Source organism: Aphelocoma coerulescens, chromosome 11 (genome assembly GCF_041296385.1).
Source record: "Aphelocoma coerulescens isolate FSJ_1873_10779 chromosome 11, UR_Acoe_1.0, whole genome shotgun sequence".
Lineage (NCBI taxonomy): Eukaryota > Metazoa > Chordata > Aves > Passeriformes > Corvidae > Aphelocoma > Aphelocoma coerulescens.
In genome coordinates this window covers 13,615,474-13,631,183 of record NC_091025.1, presented here as the reverse complement: position 1 = coordinate 13,631,183, position 15,710 = coordinate 13,615,474, and the positions used below count along the sequence as shown (strand labels likewise).

Here is a 15,710-nt window from a genome sequence, read left to right as displayed (position 1 = left end):
AGAAAATATTACTACAAATCTTTAGTAGCAGTAGTTTTTAATTTACCAAAACCTGGCATCTATTAGCAACAGAATATACACAAAAATATCTTTGTTTATACAAATAAAATTGGGTTTTTAATATTCATAAAGTAACATAAAAGAGCAACATTTTTCTTCACATTGATAATCATAAGTCAGAGCAGTTGTGCTATAAAAGCTGTGTATAGCATTCAGTCAAGCACCATGGCAGACAGTGCATTAAGATCTCTCATGAATGGATGACTAGCTAGTATTTGATCAATCTTCTGTCTTTGATCATAGTCAGGAAAAATTTTAATCAGGGCTTCTCTTAGCTGGACTGTTTCTGAGGCAGATCTCTGTGGTGGAATTGCTGGACGAGGCTCTGTGTTTTCTTCCCACGGAAGCCATGGGGACGAGTCGTGCACTTTGCCTCCAGGCTGTTGTTGACTGCTGCTGGTCTCAGAAGAATATTGTCCACTGCTCTGTAAAGCCTTTTGGGTTGACCAAGAATCTCTGTGGAACAAAATAAAACTTTTTATTAAATTAAGCTAAAGGAGATGCTAGCTGTAGCTCTGTCTGTACAAGAGAGAGAGAAGAAAAATGTGTATAACTTAAACTTCCCTGGTGCTCAGCTGGTTACTGACTGGAATCAAATGACGAGCATTCTTTCAAAGTGAAACAAAACCAGAGGTGTAACAGTTCTCAATCTGAATCTGGAAGAACTAACAACATTAATATCACTCAGGAATAGCCTCAATATGCTGTGAGTACTTTACTTGGCAGATTACAGCAACAGTCAAAGCCTATTTTATGAAGGTATAGATAAAATACATTGAATACATGTACACTGACATGGAACATGTGAAAATACTGACAGACCAAAGGGCCTTCCAAGATTGCTTCACAAGACTAGTCCTCATCTACTTTTGCTCTTGAGTGAGCTGTGCTCATATTGAGATCAGGGCCTTGTTTCCTTTGTATGATATCCTTAATAGGGCAATGAAGTTGTTTTAGCAGTCTCAGGATTTGAATACTCTTCCATAAATATTGAGATTTCATTTCAGACTTCAAAAAATTGTTGCTACTCTACATAGTGCTAGCACTACAAAATTTAAAGTTCAGTCTACTTCAGATGCCAGCAGATACCACAGAAATGTGAAGTGGAATTCATGCTACAGTCTAGTTTCCTACCACCAAGGGAAACAGTATCGAAATTACAGAGCTCTATTTTAAAAGCATTTGAGTTATGACACCTCCCAATACTCAGCATGGAAAGGTTTTGTAATTGCTGAAGATCCTTCTTGTTTCTGATCTTGCTCCTGGTGCCACTTATGCTTTCTGCATCATTTAACTCATGTAGAAAAGTCAAAGTGAAGAAACAAAATTAACTCTTTGCACTGGCAGCTTTTCTCTGTCTTACCACACCACCCCCCACCGCCAAAAAAAACCCCAAACCCAAACCAAACATGAAAGCCTAATTCCAGTTCCAAGTTTACAGATAAGAAACCAAGCCCTTCTGTGGTCTTCTCGAAAGACTCTCTCCACTTCTACAATCATCACACTCACCTACCTCTCAGAACGCTGTTTTCATTGTATTTATCTCAGACACAGGCAGGTAAAACACAGTGTTCCAAGTAACATCTCAAAGGTTTTGAACTAGAGCTTGAATACTTAGCATTTCCTTCTGGAGTTCTAGCACTGCACTTGCTTTTTTAATGTCAACACACTTATTTTCAAAGCAGCTTGTAATCTATGGTATATAAATGTTCCACTTTCCTCAAATGTTTCCAATAGATGAGATTCTTGCTTAGTCTTTGTATTAATGCTTAAGTATAGCTTGCCTTTTCTACTGCAAATTTTTAAGTTACCTCACTTGTTTTTGAAAGACCTCTGAATACTCCTCAGAATTATTAGCCTTTCTAATTCCTAAACTGGTGAAAGAACAGCAGATTGCTCTTTTGCACAAACTAATTCTCAAATCTTGGCAATTCATGCAAAGCAAATTCATACTTTGAATATGTGCACATTTAAAAAGTACATTAATCTTAAATGAACAATATTTATAACTATTACTCAAATATGAATGGATTTCATTACAGTGCCTCAAAAATTGTTCTGACAACAGTAAGGTACCCTCAGCCATGAGGTGAAGTTCTCCCCTTCGACAAAAACACCTGAGTGCAGTGTTTGTAGCACCTGTTGTCCCAGTATGATAAGTGACCAACCAAGGTGTCTTAGATAACATCAGTGTAATTAACAACACATACCCACATCTCTGGCACCTCTGGGTGCTATTAGCACACCCGTGCATGAAAGCCACCACAGTCAAATCTCAGAAGAAGCTTCTGTCTTACTTATCTTAGTTCTCAGAGATCTTGATTAGAGGCAAATGTTACCAGCAGTTTCTGAATGAACTGAAGTAACAGGAAAAACATGGTTTTTTGTTAAACTGCTTCATGCAACAGTGTTCCTACTTAACTTTACTGCGCTTTACAGGTGTATGAGTGGACCAGGAGAACAGTTTATTTCAAATGTGAAACAACTGCATCAAACAAAAGGGAAAACAGTGTTTATACCTAGAACAGCCTTCACTTCGAAGGAAGTCATCTAATCTGGGTCCATTTCTTCCCAAAGGATCATCAGGAACCATAAATATGTCACCAGCAAAAGTGTACTGGAGCAACCTGCAAGAGAGTTCTTTTAAATAACAAGGTATTACACCCTTGCTGTCCTTCACCTTTGTAGCACAGGATGAATTTCCTTAGAGCAGACACCACATCAGGAGTCCCTGAAGATTAGTTAGTAAACCCAACTGAGATACAACCAGCATTTCTTGTCAAAATAATTCAATAGGAGCTGTGAACTCTTCCTATTACGCTGCAGAACAGGGAGCTTTGCTCTTTTTTTCCTTTTTCGACAGCAACTGTTTTACGACAAATTTTGCAGCCAGACCACAGTGGAATTTTCTGGGTGATTAGAGATTTTTTTTTGGTTGTTCTAACTCCCCCTCCTTGCAAGTATCTTCAGTCATGTAGCTCAAATGCCTGTTAGCAGAAAGCTACACAACTAGCAAATATAGCATTAAATGTTTACAGTTAAGACACAAAGATTTTCTTCTGGAATTGTTTTGGGACAGGTAGAAATCTGCATTGAAAAAAAACCAGTTCAACTGAAATTTTTCTGCCAGGAAAAGATTTGGTACAGAAGTAAAACTAATAGCAGATGTTAACACAAGCTCTTAAAAAAACCACAGACTAGAGATTACATGCCAAGTATTCTTGCTAAAATTCTGGAGAACAGAACCTCACTTGGGTAGAATTCATTCAAGAAATAATGTAAATGCCTACATGATTAGCCAGCATCAACTCCATAGTCTCCCAGCTATATTGTGAGAACCCAGGGCAAGTTTTTTAGTTACTTATTTCATTAGACCTATACTGATCTTAGCCACTGTAACAGATGTATCCTCAGAAGATGTCAGGGAGATTGAGGGATTAGTGGGAAATTTCACTAACAGAAGATCACACCTTAACAGTAAAATAACCTGATTTACCTGAAAGAGAAAAAAAATCCCAGCAAACTAACAAAAGAAAACAGAAACACAAAAGAAACAAGAAACAAATTCCACAAGATGAAGCAGAGATATTTGATAACTGAGTGAACTCATCTAAACCCAAAGAACAACAATTACAGGGAAATGGCTACATGGATATGCCGCAAGTGTTCATTTTGTTTAGCTGTGCCAATCTGTCCCACTTGAGTAAGGAGTGATTGATTCTGAACAATTAAAAGTGACACTCTACATCCTCATCAGCTACCGTGTCTCCTTGAAAAAAATAGGCTTTCAAACAAGAGAGGCTGTGAAAGTGGACTGCTCTAACAAGATCCAGCACTGACCTTCAGAAGTGACACAGGTGTGCTGTTACACCCAGCTCCTGCTTATGTGAGCAATTACAGACATACATGACAGAATATATGAATAGTAGGGATATTAGACTACTCAACACACGGCTGTAAAGACATAAATCACCACATTGAATCACAGAGTACTTTATTTGGATCTATCAGAATTACATGACAGATTAAATAAAAATAGTGAAATCCCACATGTAGGTAGAGTACCTACAACTGCAGGGACAGACATCCTTTTATGATTTCACAGAAATTCAATAATTACCTCTTTTGAATAATTTCTCTCCAGGCAAATGATTCCGTCACAAATTCTCTGAAGTTATCATTAGTCACAATAACACCTCCAGTTTTAACAGCAAGGTGTAATAAAAACCTGTAAAATAATTACAAAGATCACTAAGATAGATTGTTTTGCTGGAAACAATCCAAAGATCTAGAAAACTAAACATTTCATCATCCAAAAGTAATCTATTTGCATGAAAACAAGCACCTTGATTACTAGGAAATTACTCTATTTTTATCCACCTTAAACTTACAACAATGTTTTCGGTAGCATGCATTTATTTCGTGTAGCACAGTCTTCATGGGAGGTTTTCTTCCCCATTTAAAAAAACAACCAAACAAACCCACACAAGCAAACCCCCCCAAACCCATGATCTAAATATTTGCAGAGGTAAATGGCTTGGTTTATGGAACAGTACAGTATTTATTACACAATCTAACAAAAACTCATTTCCATACACTTTTTTGCTTAGCATTAATGTCTGTGTTCTGCATGTTAGTTGTTTGCTCTGTCGACACTTCTTAAAAACCTTTATGTTAAATAAATTATGACAAAACATAACTACTGATTTATTAAGAAAAAAACATGTTTGCTTTCTTTTATAACCTCTCTAAAAACATGGTTTTTTGCCATTTGAAACTATTTTAGCCACGAGATAATGGATGGTGTCCTTTTAAAGGAAAGTGCACACTTTTAACAAAGTGCAAACATGTTATTGTAACACTTATTTCCACAGTCATCTCAGCTGTGAATACTGCACTGCCAGAGCATTTCTTATGAAAGACTGGGTGTATATAAAACATCAGAGAAGTATTCTGTGTCTTGCTCAGTGAAAGATGATCCCCATATTTCCAAGTTGATCTTTGGTGCTCATATTAACTTGGAAGTTCACCACATTGTTAGAAATACACTGCTCCAAACACACAGCAATGTCTGTGTGCCAACATGGCATCAAGAAGAAAATGGAGCTAAATAGTATCTGATCAGTAGCTGATCTATGGCCCAAGCATAAAAGGCAATTCAGGGATAGAGTGATGACCAGGAAAGCATAAAAACATTACTGGAAGATTAATTTCTTCAGACTGCCTTTTTTTTTTTTTATTGCCATGAAAATTTTTAATTCTCCATTACTTTCTTGAGTACATAGGAGTGTTTCCTACAACAGTGAAATAATGTAACGGATGCAAAGCCCAGTCTTAAGTTGGATGCATAGCTCTGTCTAGAGGTTGCAGAACTAGCAATTAAACCACTCATGAATTATTAAGCTTTTACAACCAGTAGTCAGATGTTTAAAAAGACTTTAAAACTATGTATATTCTGTACCTGTCATCATGAGCAGCAATTCTTGCTCCTAAAACCATCCTTGCAGGGGTTAAAGACAATATTCCAACATCCTCGAGTTGTGTTAAGAAATTCTGCTCTGTTAAAACATGATTTGACAATTAGTCTGAGATATAATTAGCAAAGAATATGGGCTATTTTTGTACCAATTAAGCTATAGAAATGATATTGATACCTGAAGAATTGCTCATACTGTAAAAATGGGGAAGAAGAGATCAAAATGAGAAATTAAAGAGCAAACAAAAACTAACCCAAAAAGGCCTCCACTGATGGCACACCTGTTAGCCTAAATAGCATTTCAGGGTCTCTCACACTGTGTATGGAAACCCAATTACTCATGCTGAGCAGCCAGACTGCTCCTGCTTAACATTTGATGAAGCGTTCTTTCTCCATTTATTCTTTACAGAAGTATCCAAAGAAATAGTTACAGTCTGGTTTAATTAAGACAACATTAAGAAATATCCCTCACCTGTAATGGAAGGGTCACGTCTTGTTCTCCACTGTGGAACGAATACAGTAATATTTCTGTGGCCACGTTTCCAAAAGTAGTCAACAGCTATTGCAATTCCTCGACAGGAGAAGAATTTCCTCAGACCGTGACTGAGGGTGAAAGAAAAAGAAGGGAGATTAAATTCACTAGGGTTTGCTGCCATGAAAACAAAGAAAATAGAACAAAATCTTGCAAAGTGAAGCTGCAAGTCCCACATAGAGCCTCAGGAAAAGAAAAGGCAGATAGGTGCTATACATGAGGAATCTTATAAATGGAAAAGATCTTCAGCGAAAGAAGAGAACAGATACATCCCTTTGCAACTTTACAGCTCAGTCTCCTTTCAGTTTCTTGGGCACAACAATAGCAGAATAATCAGAAGCAGGTTTAGCTTTAAAAAAGAGGCCAACAGCGATGGTTTCTGAAGTCTACTGAGTACAGATTAAGACTATAATAATCCAATATTGTGGTAGTTTCAAATACAGTCCTACTACAAAACAGAACACCCTTGGTTCAACTGATTACCAAGGACTACATCTGAGCAGTTCTCTGATAATCTATCAGGGCCTCCTCTCCCTTAATTTCAGCAGTCTGAGCTATTGTTCTAAAGCAAAATAATGAAATTTCTTGGAAGAAAGATTTTCAAAACTTTGTATTTTAGCATTAATCTTTCTTCTCCATTTAAAAATATAAAATGCTCACTATCTGTTTTTACAACTCAAGTGACTTTCCAGAAAAATCAGCAACTACCTAAAATGAGGGACACAAAGATTTGAGTTGATGACCTTGTCAGGCCCTTCCCAATTGGAATTATCCCAATGAACCTATCTGCCTATTTAATGTAATTCCTTCCCAATTGGAATTATCCCAATGAACCTATTTAATACAAGGCACAATTAACTGTCTAAGCAGACGCCACCATTTTCATAGAGGCTACACTTAGACAAAACAAAGATATGATTCCCTAGAAAAGACACATTGATTGAGCACTGACAGCATGAGCAGCCAAAGCATTTCCTGCAAAATAGTGTGTAATCTATGTTTTGAATTAGATGTCAAATCACTAAAAGTACTTAAAATAATAAATGAGGAAGTGGTATTTCTTTCTTAAACCAATCTCCCAGTTAATATGCAAGGGCATATTATAACCCTAATAGTAAGCCCTGTCAGTTTTGAACAGAATCTTATCTTTAAGCCCTAGTTTAACCTACCAAGAAATCTTCCCAACAGAAAGGTCTTTAATAGATTTCTATGGAAATATATTTTACAGTGAAACTCAGCCTTTAGTAGCATTCATTTATCCTTTTGCAGTTTTGTAAATTCTTTTAAAAATATGTTTATCAAAATTTAAATCTATTAAGGTTCTCTGAATCTGGAGAGAAATTCTTTATGTAGAAAGGCAGAAAAATGAGTAAGCCACAACTGAAATATAAAAGGCAAAAAAAAAAAAATCTCACTTAACAGAATTTCCAGAGGAAAAAAAAAATACTATGCCACACTTGCCCTTAATAAAATTAAGCATTCTTGGTGTCAAGAACACTCAAATAAAGGAAGAGAACAGTCAAATAAAGGAATGCTATTTTCAGAGAAGAGTTACTCTTTGTAAACCTTCTGGGACATAAACTTAAAATGCAGTCATCAACCCACTAATTTAAGTTAGGTATCCTATTCATTAAATTGGAAAACTTTTAAATATTTTCAATGAATTAATGGTTTTCAACTGGACTTCAAGAAATGCAGAGGTCTTGACATTCATGTCAAAACTTATGCCTTCTCTGATCTTCCATTGTCCTGTTTTGGAGCTCTAAGCTGGCTGAACTACACAGTGCACTGTTTTTTAAGTGTTTTGAAGCTTAGAAGAGCAACTCTTCATTTGTCCTGAATGATCACAAAATCCTGCTCTGCTGCAAATTAAAAAAGCGTGCAAATAGAAGCAACTTAACTTTATCAAACATGTAGAATTAATGTAAACTATAATACAAATAAATATATCACTGCTAAACTAAAAGAAATATGAAATGCTTTAACTGAATTAGACAAACACCTGAAGGGACATCAAATCACCACAGCAATATGGTCTTTTCAAGATATCCATCTCAAAGACTGCATCTGTTCTCTAAATGCCATTGCAAATGCTGGCTTTGACTGTCCCAGTTCTTTAAAATCCTGTGAAGGCCCTACAAAGGTATTTCCTAAATTAAACAAAAGATGACCATAAGCAGCACAAAGCAGCAAAATAGCAGGTTGCCTTCTGGGACATGTAACATTTTCCCTTTGGTTTGTAACTAAAGTAAATACTGTTGCAATTTAGTGGTTCGGCTCCTTAAAGAAACACTGTCAAAGGTATTGCCAAAGGCAGGGTTTGACATGAATTTGTGAAACTATGGCTTCACAGAGTTTAGTGGCAACATTCACTCTTGTGAACTTGTGAAGAATAAATTCATTATTTACTGCACAGGTTAAAGCATACCAAGATCAAATTACAATCAATTTGGAATGATTTACACAGAAGCCAAGAATGCAGAAGGGGGTGAGGGTGCAAAGCATATGGATGCAAAGATAAGGGTGCAAAAGTGTTTAGCAGCACTTAATCATCGAGTACTTTAACAAAGCAATTCCATAGGGCTCACTATAGTTACAACATTGACTATAATATAACAATGACTATAAAATGCAGATTTGAGGCAGTAACATTCCATGATCAATTCAGACACACAGGTACCCAGTGTAAACACCTAATTCTCTGTGCCTAAAGGTACCCATCAAAAAATTCCACTCAGCATCAGTGAATGCTCAGACCAAGTCCCTTTGCATTTCCCAGGAGGCAAGGGTCACACCTCAGGAAGTGTGGAGAGGTGTGTGGGAACTTTGCCATCAGGAACAGTCCTTTGAGTATCACAGAGGTGAGGATTTGTGAGCTCTGAGCAGTGTCCCACTCGAGGGAGGTGCTGGCACAGCTGCTGAGCCCCAGGAGAGCTCAAAGGGCCTCATTCAGGACAGGTATTTATAAGGCCGCAGGATGACTGACTTTGGCCAGCAGTAAGTTTCCCCCCCGGCCATAACCCAACTCGGTAACTCCTGGTCGTTCTTCCCCAAAGAGCAGGAACAATGGTGCCCATCCACTTGGGCTATGATTCAGGTAAATTGTTTACCAAGGCTTCAAAGGATTATTGCTTATCCTTCGTTTCCCACCTTGTTTGGGCAGCTGATGTTTCCAACTGGATGCACCAACACAAGTACATATCATTCACACACTATTCTACCACGATAATTCCATTCAATTATTCTTTCATTCTGAATTTCTTCCACATTTTAATACAATTTAAATTACCCAGCAACTGGACATTGCAGTCTGCCCGCAAAGGCCTGTTTTCAGCATACAAAACCAGGCAATTTTTAAAAATACTTGTTAGAAGCTAAGGTAAACTCCGGGCTCTTTCTCATTCCACAAGCACCCTGAGACAATGTGGTAACAACAGATCAATGTGCTGCACATGTCAAAAGAAAAGATTCTACAGCTTTTGCAGTTTTCCAGACTTAAGACACGAGGCAAGCAATGATTCAGAAACCCATACAGCATTAGTCTAAGCATGTGGGTGATGCATTAAGACCCACACTCCCATAAAAAAACCAAACCCCACAAAACTCAGGGGTCAAAAGAACCCTGAGCCAGCATAGGCATGGAAGCAGTTTTCAAGGTATTGAGAAGTAAAACTGAGTACAATTCAAAGCAATTTTGCAAACAAATCTTCACTTTAGAAAATGCAAGAAAATAATGAGGCTTTATTTAGCCAGAGGGAAGCTCCAGAATACCTGCATGATCAAACCAACAGGCCCCCACGCATTGATCATTTAGTAGAACATTTGAATTTCTGGATGATTCTGCTATTTTGAGGCAGCTCTGTCCTTTACATTTCATAACCAGTTTTCATTTGGTTGAGTAGAAGACACCAGGTGTTATATAAACTTTCTGGGGAGTGTATGCAAATAGCATCCAGCTACTATGCCCTACTCCAACGTGGGGTGTGTGCAGCCCAGCTGGTGTGCAGGGCAATCCACTAGGGTGCATGAAGGAAATATCAGAACCTCAGTAATGCACATATATAGTTGGTAAATATAAATACATACGCAAAAAATAACAGGATCCAAGCACTAATATGCAATGCTGTTAGAGGAGAAATATGTCACTATTAAATGAGAACCTCCACTTTAAAACTACAAGATGTTAAGAGCACAAAAAACCCCCAAGCCCCGGAAATTGACAATAAGTTAACCTCTTTATTAGGCACTGGCAAAGCAAATTAAATTTAATGCATAACACTGACTGCAACAGAGCAAAGCTTGCCCTGAGATTACTTCTGACTGAAGTGTTACATTGAGCTGAACACTGGTGATTCAAATCAGGTTACTCTGAAATGGCATAACTGTGTGTACATGCACACCAAAAACCTAGCTAGCAAAAACTTTACACATGCCACTGCAACCTCTTAGCCCCTATTTCACCTGAAAGTTCATTGAACTCTTAATAAACAACTGAAAAGAACAATACTTACGAAATTGCAACATTGCTTCCATCAATAATTATATGTTTTAAATATGGTTTTCCAGGTTCATTTATCAACTCCAGTCTGTATGGCTTCTTCAGAGAGTCCAAAAATCTTTGAACTCCAGTAACTGAATGATCTGGATGTGGTCCCACTGTATCTCTGTCTGGATTCGAAGGATGTTTTTGTGAAGACAGTAACTGGTCTGGGACAGGATTGTCACAATGTGAGGTTTGGGAAAGGCGCTGGTGGAGAGGCCTCACTTGAGAAGAGCTGCAGGGTCCCAGCTGCTGCTCAGAACCAGGGTGGCTGTTTTGTACAGTTGAGGGCCCTGCAGATTGTTGCTGAAATGCAGTTTTACTCTTACTTGAGATCCACGGCACATCTGAGCTCCCTCTGGCTACAAAGTCAACATCTTTTAGAGCTCCAGCTTGCACAGTGCTGAAAGTTGCCCCACCATCAGTTTCCATATTGCTTGACCTTGAGCTGTGATTCTTACCAGGACCATAAACATCTCTCTGTTTATAGCATAGAACTGAATTTTTGCTGGGAGGGGAAGCAGATTTGTGTATCAATCTATGCATTTTATCTTCTGCACCAACTTGTGTGTCTGGAGCACCTCTTACTTTGTGATATTCATTTTTTGTTTCCTTTGAAGTATGACCAGATTTAAGTGGACTTTTATTCCTAGAAATCCCTCTGTCTTCTAGCTTTTGTGAATTATTTACATTATTTCCTAAAGGAAGATTGATAGTTCTAGGCTTTTGAGATGACTGTTCATGTTCTTTTTTATACTTTAAATTTTCCTTTTCAATTTCTTCTAGCAATATTAGTGGTTCTACAGATTGTCCTAGGATACCAATAACTTTTTCTACGATATTTTGGGAATATCCCATTGTTCTGAAAAAGTTCACAAGAATCTTATATTCCATTTCCTCAGTGAGAGCATCACCTTCTTTAAGACAGTAAGTAGAACCATCTGATTCATTGCAGCTGTCCAAAACCAGATCAATAACTGCATCAGTATCTGAAGGATTCTTGTGTAAAGCAGATTTCACTTGCTGATCATTTTCCAAAGAGAAATGCTTTTTAGGGAGCCTTTCTTCCTCATCAGAAGACCTTCTTTTACATGAGTGCCTCTCTTTAAAGGCCACTGCCTCTAACACAGGGTCCTTTACAGGAACAAACCTTGTTTCAGGAGCATCAGAAAACACGGTGTCCATTTGCTTTGTAAGCTCAGTGACAGGTGTGCCAGCATTGCTTCTTGCTTCCTCCCCATCTGCCCTTCCATCTCTGTTTGCAGCAACAACTTTGGAGGTGCTGTTCTGTCCAAGCACTTCAGGGCTTTCAGAACCTGTGAGATCTATGATATCACTCTCCCCTGCAGAAGCATCAGTTTGGGTGAGAGCTAAGAGTTCTCTTTTTAGTGCACTAGGCAAAATCAGTAAATCCATTGTATACTTATCTGCATGTGCTTCCACAAATTGTCTGAACTGCTTTTTAATCTCTGATTCATTGTCATTTAATAAGCTTTCGTTATTCTCAAAGAGCTTCACAAACTGCTGCACATGACTTTGAGCCATAACAACAGCTTCTGCACCCCCCTTAATACTGAGCAATCCCATTTCCAGCACTGTTACATCAGCACAGGTATCCTGAATAAGACTGTTGAGAAACAGGCTCTGTGCACCAACAAAGATGCAGTGCATGTCCTTTGGGTAGTACTCCTTTTCTTCTAGTTCAGGTTCACACAGACCCTTGATGTACTCCTAAGTGGAGAAAGAGAGCAAAGTGAATAGTTGTGAAAACCTAAAGTATTCAGTTAGTTTTTATTAGGTCAGTAATGGACAGGTTAGAAAATAAAGCAAACTTAGCATAAAGAATGTGAGAAAGTAAACATTGCCAGAAAACAAGACAATAGAAATAAAACACCAATATCTAAAATTATTTTTAAATAGATCTCATAGAAGCCTCTCTCTTACATCCTCTTGTTTATACCTGATAGCAACAGGTTACTTAATTTGTACATCAAACCGTTTAAAAGATCAGACCATCAAAAGAGATTATTTTCCCATCCCCATTCTTTGGTCAAAGAGAACTCTTCAGGAACAAATGCCTTTCACCAGAGTTCTACCTAGTCCATAAGCCTGAACTTCTAAAAACAATTTCTGAAGTACATTTCCTAAGCTTTATCACACCAGCAGCTATCCTATATTTTTGTTACTGACTGAGAAAACTCCAAGCTCCAGATACTTCTGGTGTTCCTGAAGTTCAGGTTTTTCAAAGATTAAAAAAATAAAAATTAAAAATCCACATGCTATTTCTGCTACCTGTAAGTTACTACAGGTAATTCACTATCGTACCTTGTTTTAAATGTGTCAAGAACTCAAAACTCTGTCAATACAGTATACTGTTTATTCTTTCAGATAGCATTATTTTTCCTAAACTGCCTCTTTCAGGTCCTTAAAATTCTTTAATATAGTAAAACCATCTTCTAAGCTGCAGTCATTGTATTTGCAGAATCCCAAGATGACCACATTTTATTATCCATATTTACTCTCAAACATTAAACTTCTTTTAAATGGAACTGAGAACCAACACAAGGTAATGAATAACGTAACACCACTTCCTATCACCTCTTGAGTTACATCATCACGAGTATCAAGGCAGGCTGCCTCAGGAGCATATCAGCACAAACTGCTTCCGCAGCAAAACCCACAGGGTTACTCTCCACGCCTCAGTCATCATATGACTGCTTTTGCAGAGCAACAAGATAACACATAACTGGTGAAGAGGATGCTCTAAATCTGAGAACTTTTTTTTTTAAACTAAGTAGCACAGGAGAATGTACACATTACATCTGACGGATGAATTAAAACACAAATTGTTATCACCAAACCTTTCAAAGGGAGATAAAGATGATTGTTCAATTGTTCACACTTTCTAGTCAAGAATTCCTCCAAACCGTGTCTGAAAAGTGCTCTATCTATAAAAGAAATCAAGTTTCTCATACCCTTTAAAGCATTAGAAAACATTTTTTATCTTGTTATGAAAAATAGCAATTAGAAAACTGAAATCTTGTGCTATTTATTTCCTGTGCTTTAATTTCCTGGAAAGAAGTGAAGATGCACTGCAGATGCCTAGAGAAGAAGAATAGCTACCTGTAACAGTTTCTGGATTCTCTAAGCCCAGGCAAATTGGTTTGGAGTAAATTTCAGAGTCAAATAATTCAACCCCCTATATACTCATAGTATTTTCCTTACAACTCATTGTAAGGAAGCGCATTACACGTTAAGGAATGTGCATTACACAGTTAAGGAATCAAGTTTTGAAAGCGTGCTGTCAAGTCTGAAATCAGTCACAAAACACATGCTGAAGATCCCCACTACCAACCAAGCGTAGTTAAACAAACAGACCGACCAACGCCCACATATCGAGATTCTGGGTTTGAAAAGGACCTTCAGCCTCGCTACTGCTCACACCAAAATTCTCATCACATGATTCAAACAGCTGTACTTGCCAAGTTCACTATGACTAATATAAATTTCAGCACTACTGCTGAGAAACTCCCCCCCAAAGGTTAGTTGTGCAAGACGTTTAACACGTGTGAAGATACTTCACAGCAAGTGTTGTCCCCTCTGAGACACAACCCGCATAGATGGTTTTCTTAACGCGTTAGAGCTGGGTTAAAAACAGAACCATGTGCTCCAGACTGGTGAAGTTGTTCAGATCCGACAACTTTTACATGAAGAAAATACCAGCTGCGTTAAGTTTTAGTGAGAGCTTTGCTAACGAGCTACTAAATGCCACCGAATAAACGGAGTCTGTAAGGCAAAACATGGCAACGCCCAAACAACTCCGAGGAATTTCTTGACTCTGGGAGGAAGAACGAAAGCGAAACATTTTAATCTCGCTTTAAAACAAAACTCGGCCCATCCTCACCGGTGTTACCCCTCACCTGTGGGCTGGACTATTTCATAACGCGGTGCCCGTGAACTTTGCACTTCTCAGCTGAGTTGTTTCGCTTTATTCCCTACGCTTATGTCAACACGGCCGGAGACTCCCTGGCACCGGGCACACACCCACCTGCCAAGGCAGCGCCGCTTGTTTCCTCCTGGGGCACTCGGCTTTTCCCCACCCTTTCTTCCTCCAACCCGCGGCCCCGGCCATACCCGGCCCCGTACCTTGGCGCTGCCCACGGCCTTCGTGCAGCCCGCCAGCTGCACCCAGATCCTGGCACTGGCGTTGGGCGGCGGCAGCGCCGGCCGCCAGTCAGCCTGCGCCCCCAGCACGGCCAGCCGCACCTCGAACAAACCCTCGATGCGGCCCCGGCTGCGCTCCAGGAGGCGGCTCTTCTCGGCGGGGACGGTGAACTCATCCACCCTGGGCCCCGGCGCGGAGCCGTGCGGTGTCCGGCGGGCCGCCATCAGCGCGGGGCGCGCAGTCCCATCGCACCGGGAGCGACGACAGCGGGAGCCGCGACACCGGGAGCCGCGACACCGGGAACCGCCGCACCGACCACCCGCGTCATCAGCCCGCGACGGCGCCAGGCAGCGCCCGCCCGCAGCCGCGCTGCCGCGGTTAGCACCGGGAGCCCAGCCCCGCCCCCGGCCCGGCCCAGGCCGCGCCCCCGCCTCGGCCTCGCCCCGCCCCTCGCGCGCCGCAGTGTGGGCGGGGCCGCCCCGCCCCCTCAGCGCCCCAGGGCGGGCGGGGACACCGCGGGTCAGCTGTGCCAGCCGTGCCCAGGCAGGGCCGTCCCGGAGCACACGGCACAGCATTGCGCCCAGACAGTTCTGGAATATTTCCAGGGATGGAGACTGCATAACGCCTCTGGGCAAACTGTTCCAGTGCGCAGTCACTGCGCAGTCACTGCCCAGGAAAGAAATTGTTCCTCGTATTCAGGTAGAACTTCCTGTGCATCAGTTTCACCATCGAGCAGAGCCTGGTCCATCCTCTTGGCGCCCCCTCTTTAGATATTTATACACATTAATGAGGTCCCCTCTCAGTCGTCTCTTCTCGAGGCTGAACAGGCCCAGCTCCGTCAGCCTTTCCTCGTAAGAGAGGTGCTGCAGTCCCTTGATCACCTTTGTCACGCTCCGCAGTACCGGCTCCATGCGCTGCCTCCAGGAGCTCCCCGTCT

The 15,710-nt window shown here is 40.2% G+C and overlaps 1 protein-coding gene across 5 annotated transcripts; it reads right to left on the bottom strand.

Moving 5' to 3' along the window:
- Positions 1–90: 90 nt before the first annotated feature.
- Positions 91–15,156, bottom strand: N4BP1 (NEDD4 binding protein 1). 5 transcript variants are annotated; one of them, XM_069026472.1, is made up of 8 exons: positions 14,755–15,156; positions 10,580–12,339; positions 6,009–6,139; positions 5,522–5,618; positions 4,181–4,288; positions 2,580–2,687; positions 2,358–2,417; positions 426–516 (listed from the first exon to the last, which is right to left on the bottom strand). In XM_069026472.1, exons 1-7 carry the CDS (start codon positions 14,995–14,997, stop codon positions 2,396–2,398), a joined length of 2,469 nt encoding a protein of 822 aa, XP_068882573.1. In that variant the 5' UTR covers positions 14,998–15,156; the 3' UTR covers positions 426–516; positions 2,358–2,395. The 5 variants fall into 5 exon arrangements, with proteins under 5 accessions (XP_068882572.1, XP_068882573.1, XP_068882575.1 ...); XM_069026474.1 differs by lacking the exon at positions 426–516 and adding an exon at positions 525–1,354; XM_069026476.1 differs by lacking the exon at positions 426–516 and adding an exon at positions 525–725.
- Positions 15,157–15,710: the final 554 nt, after the last annotated feature.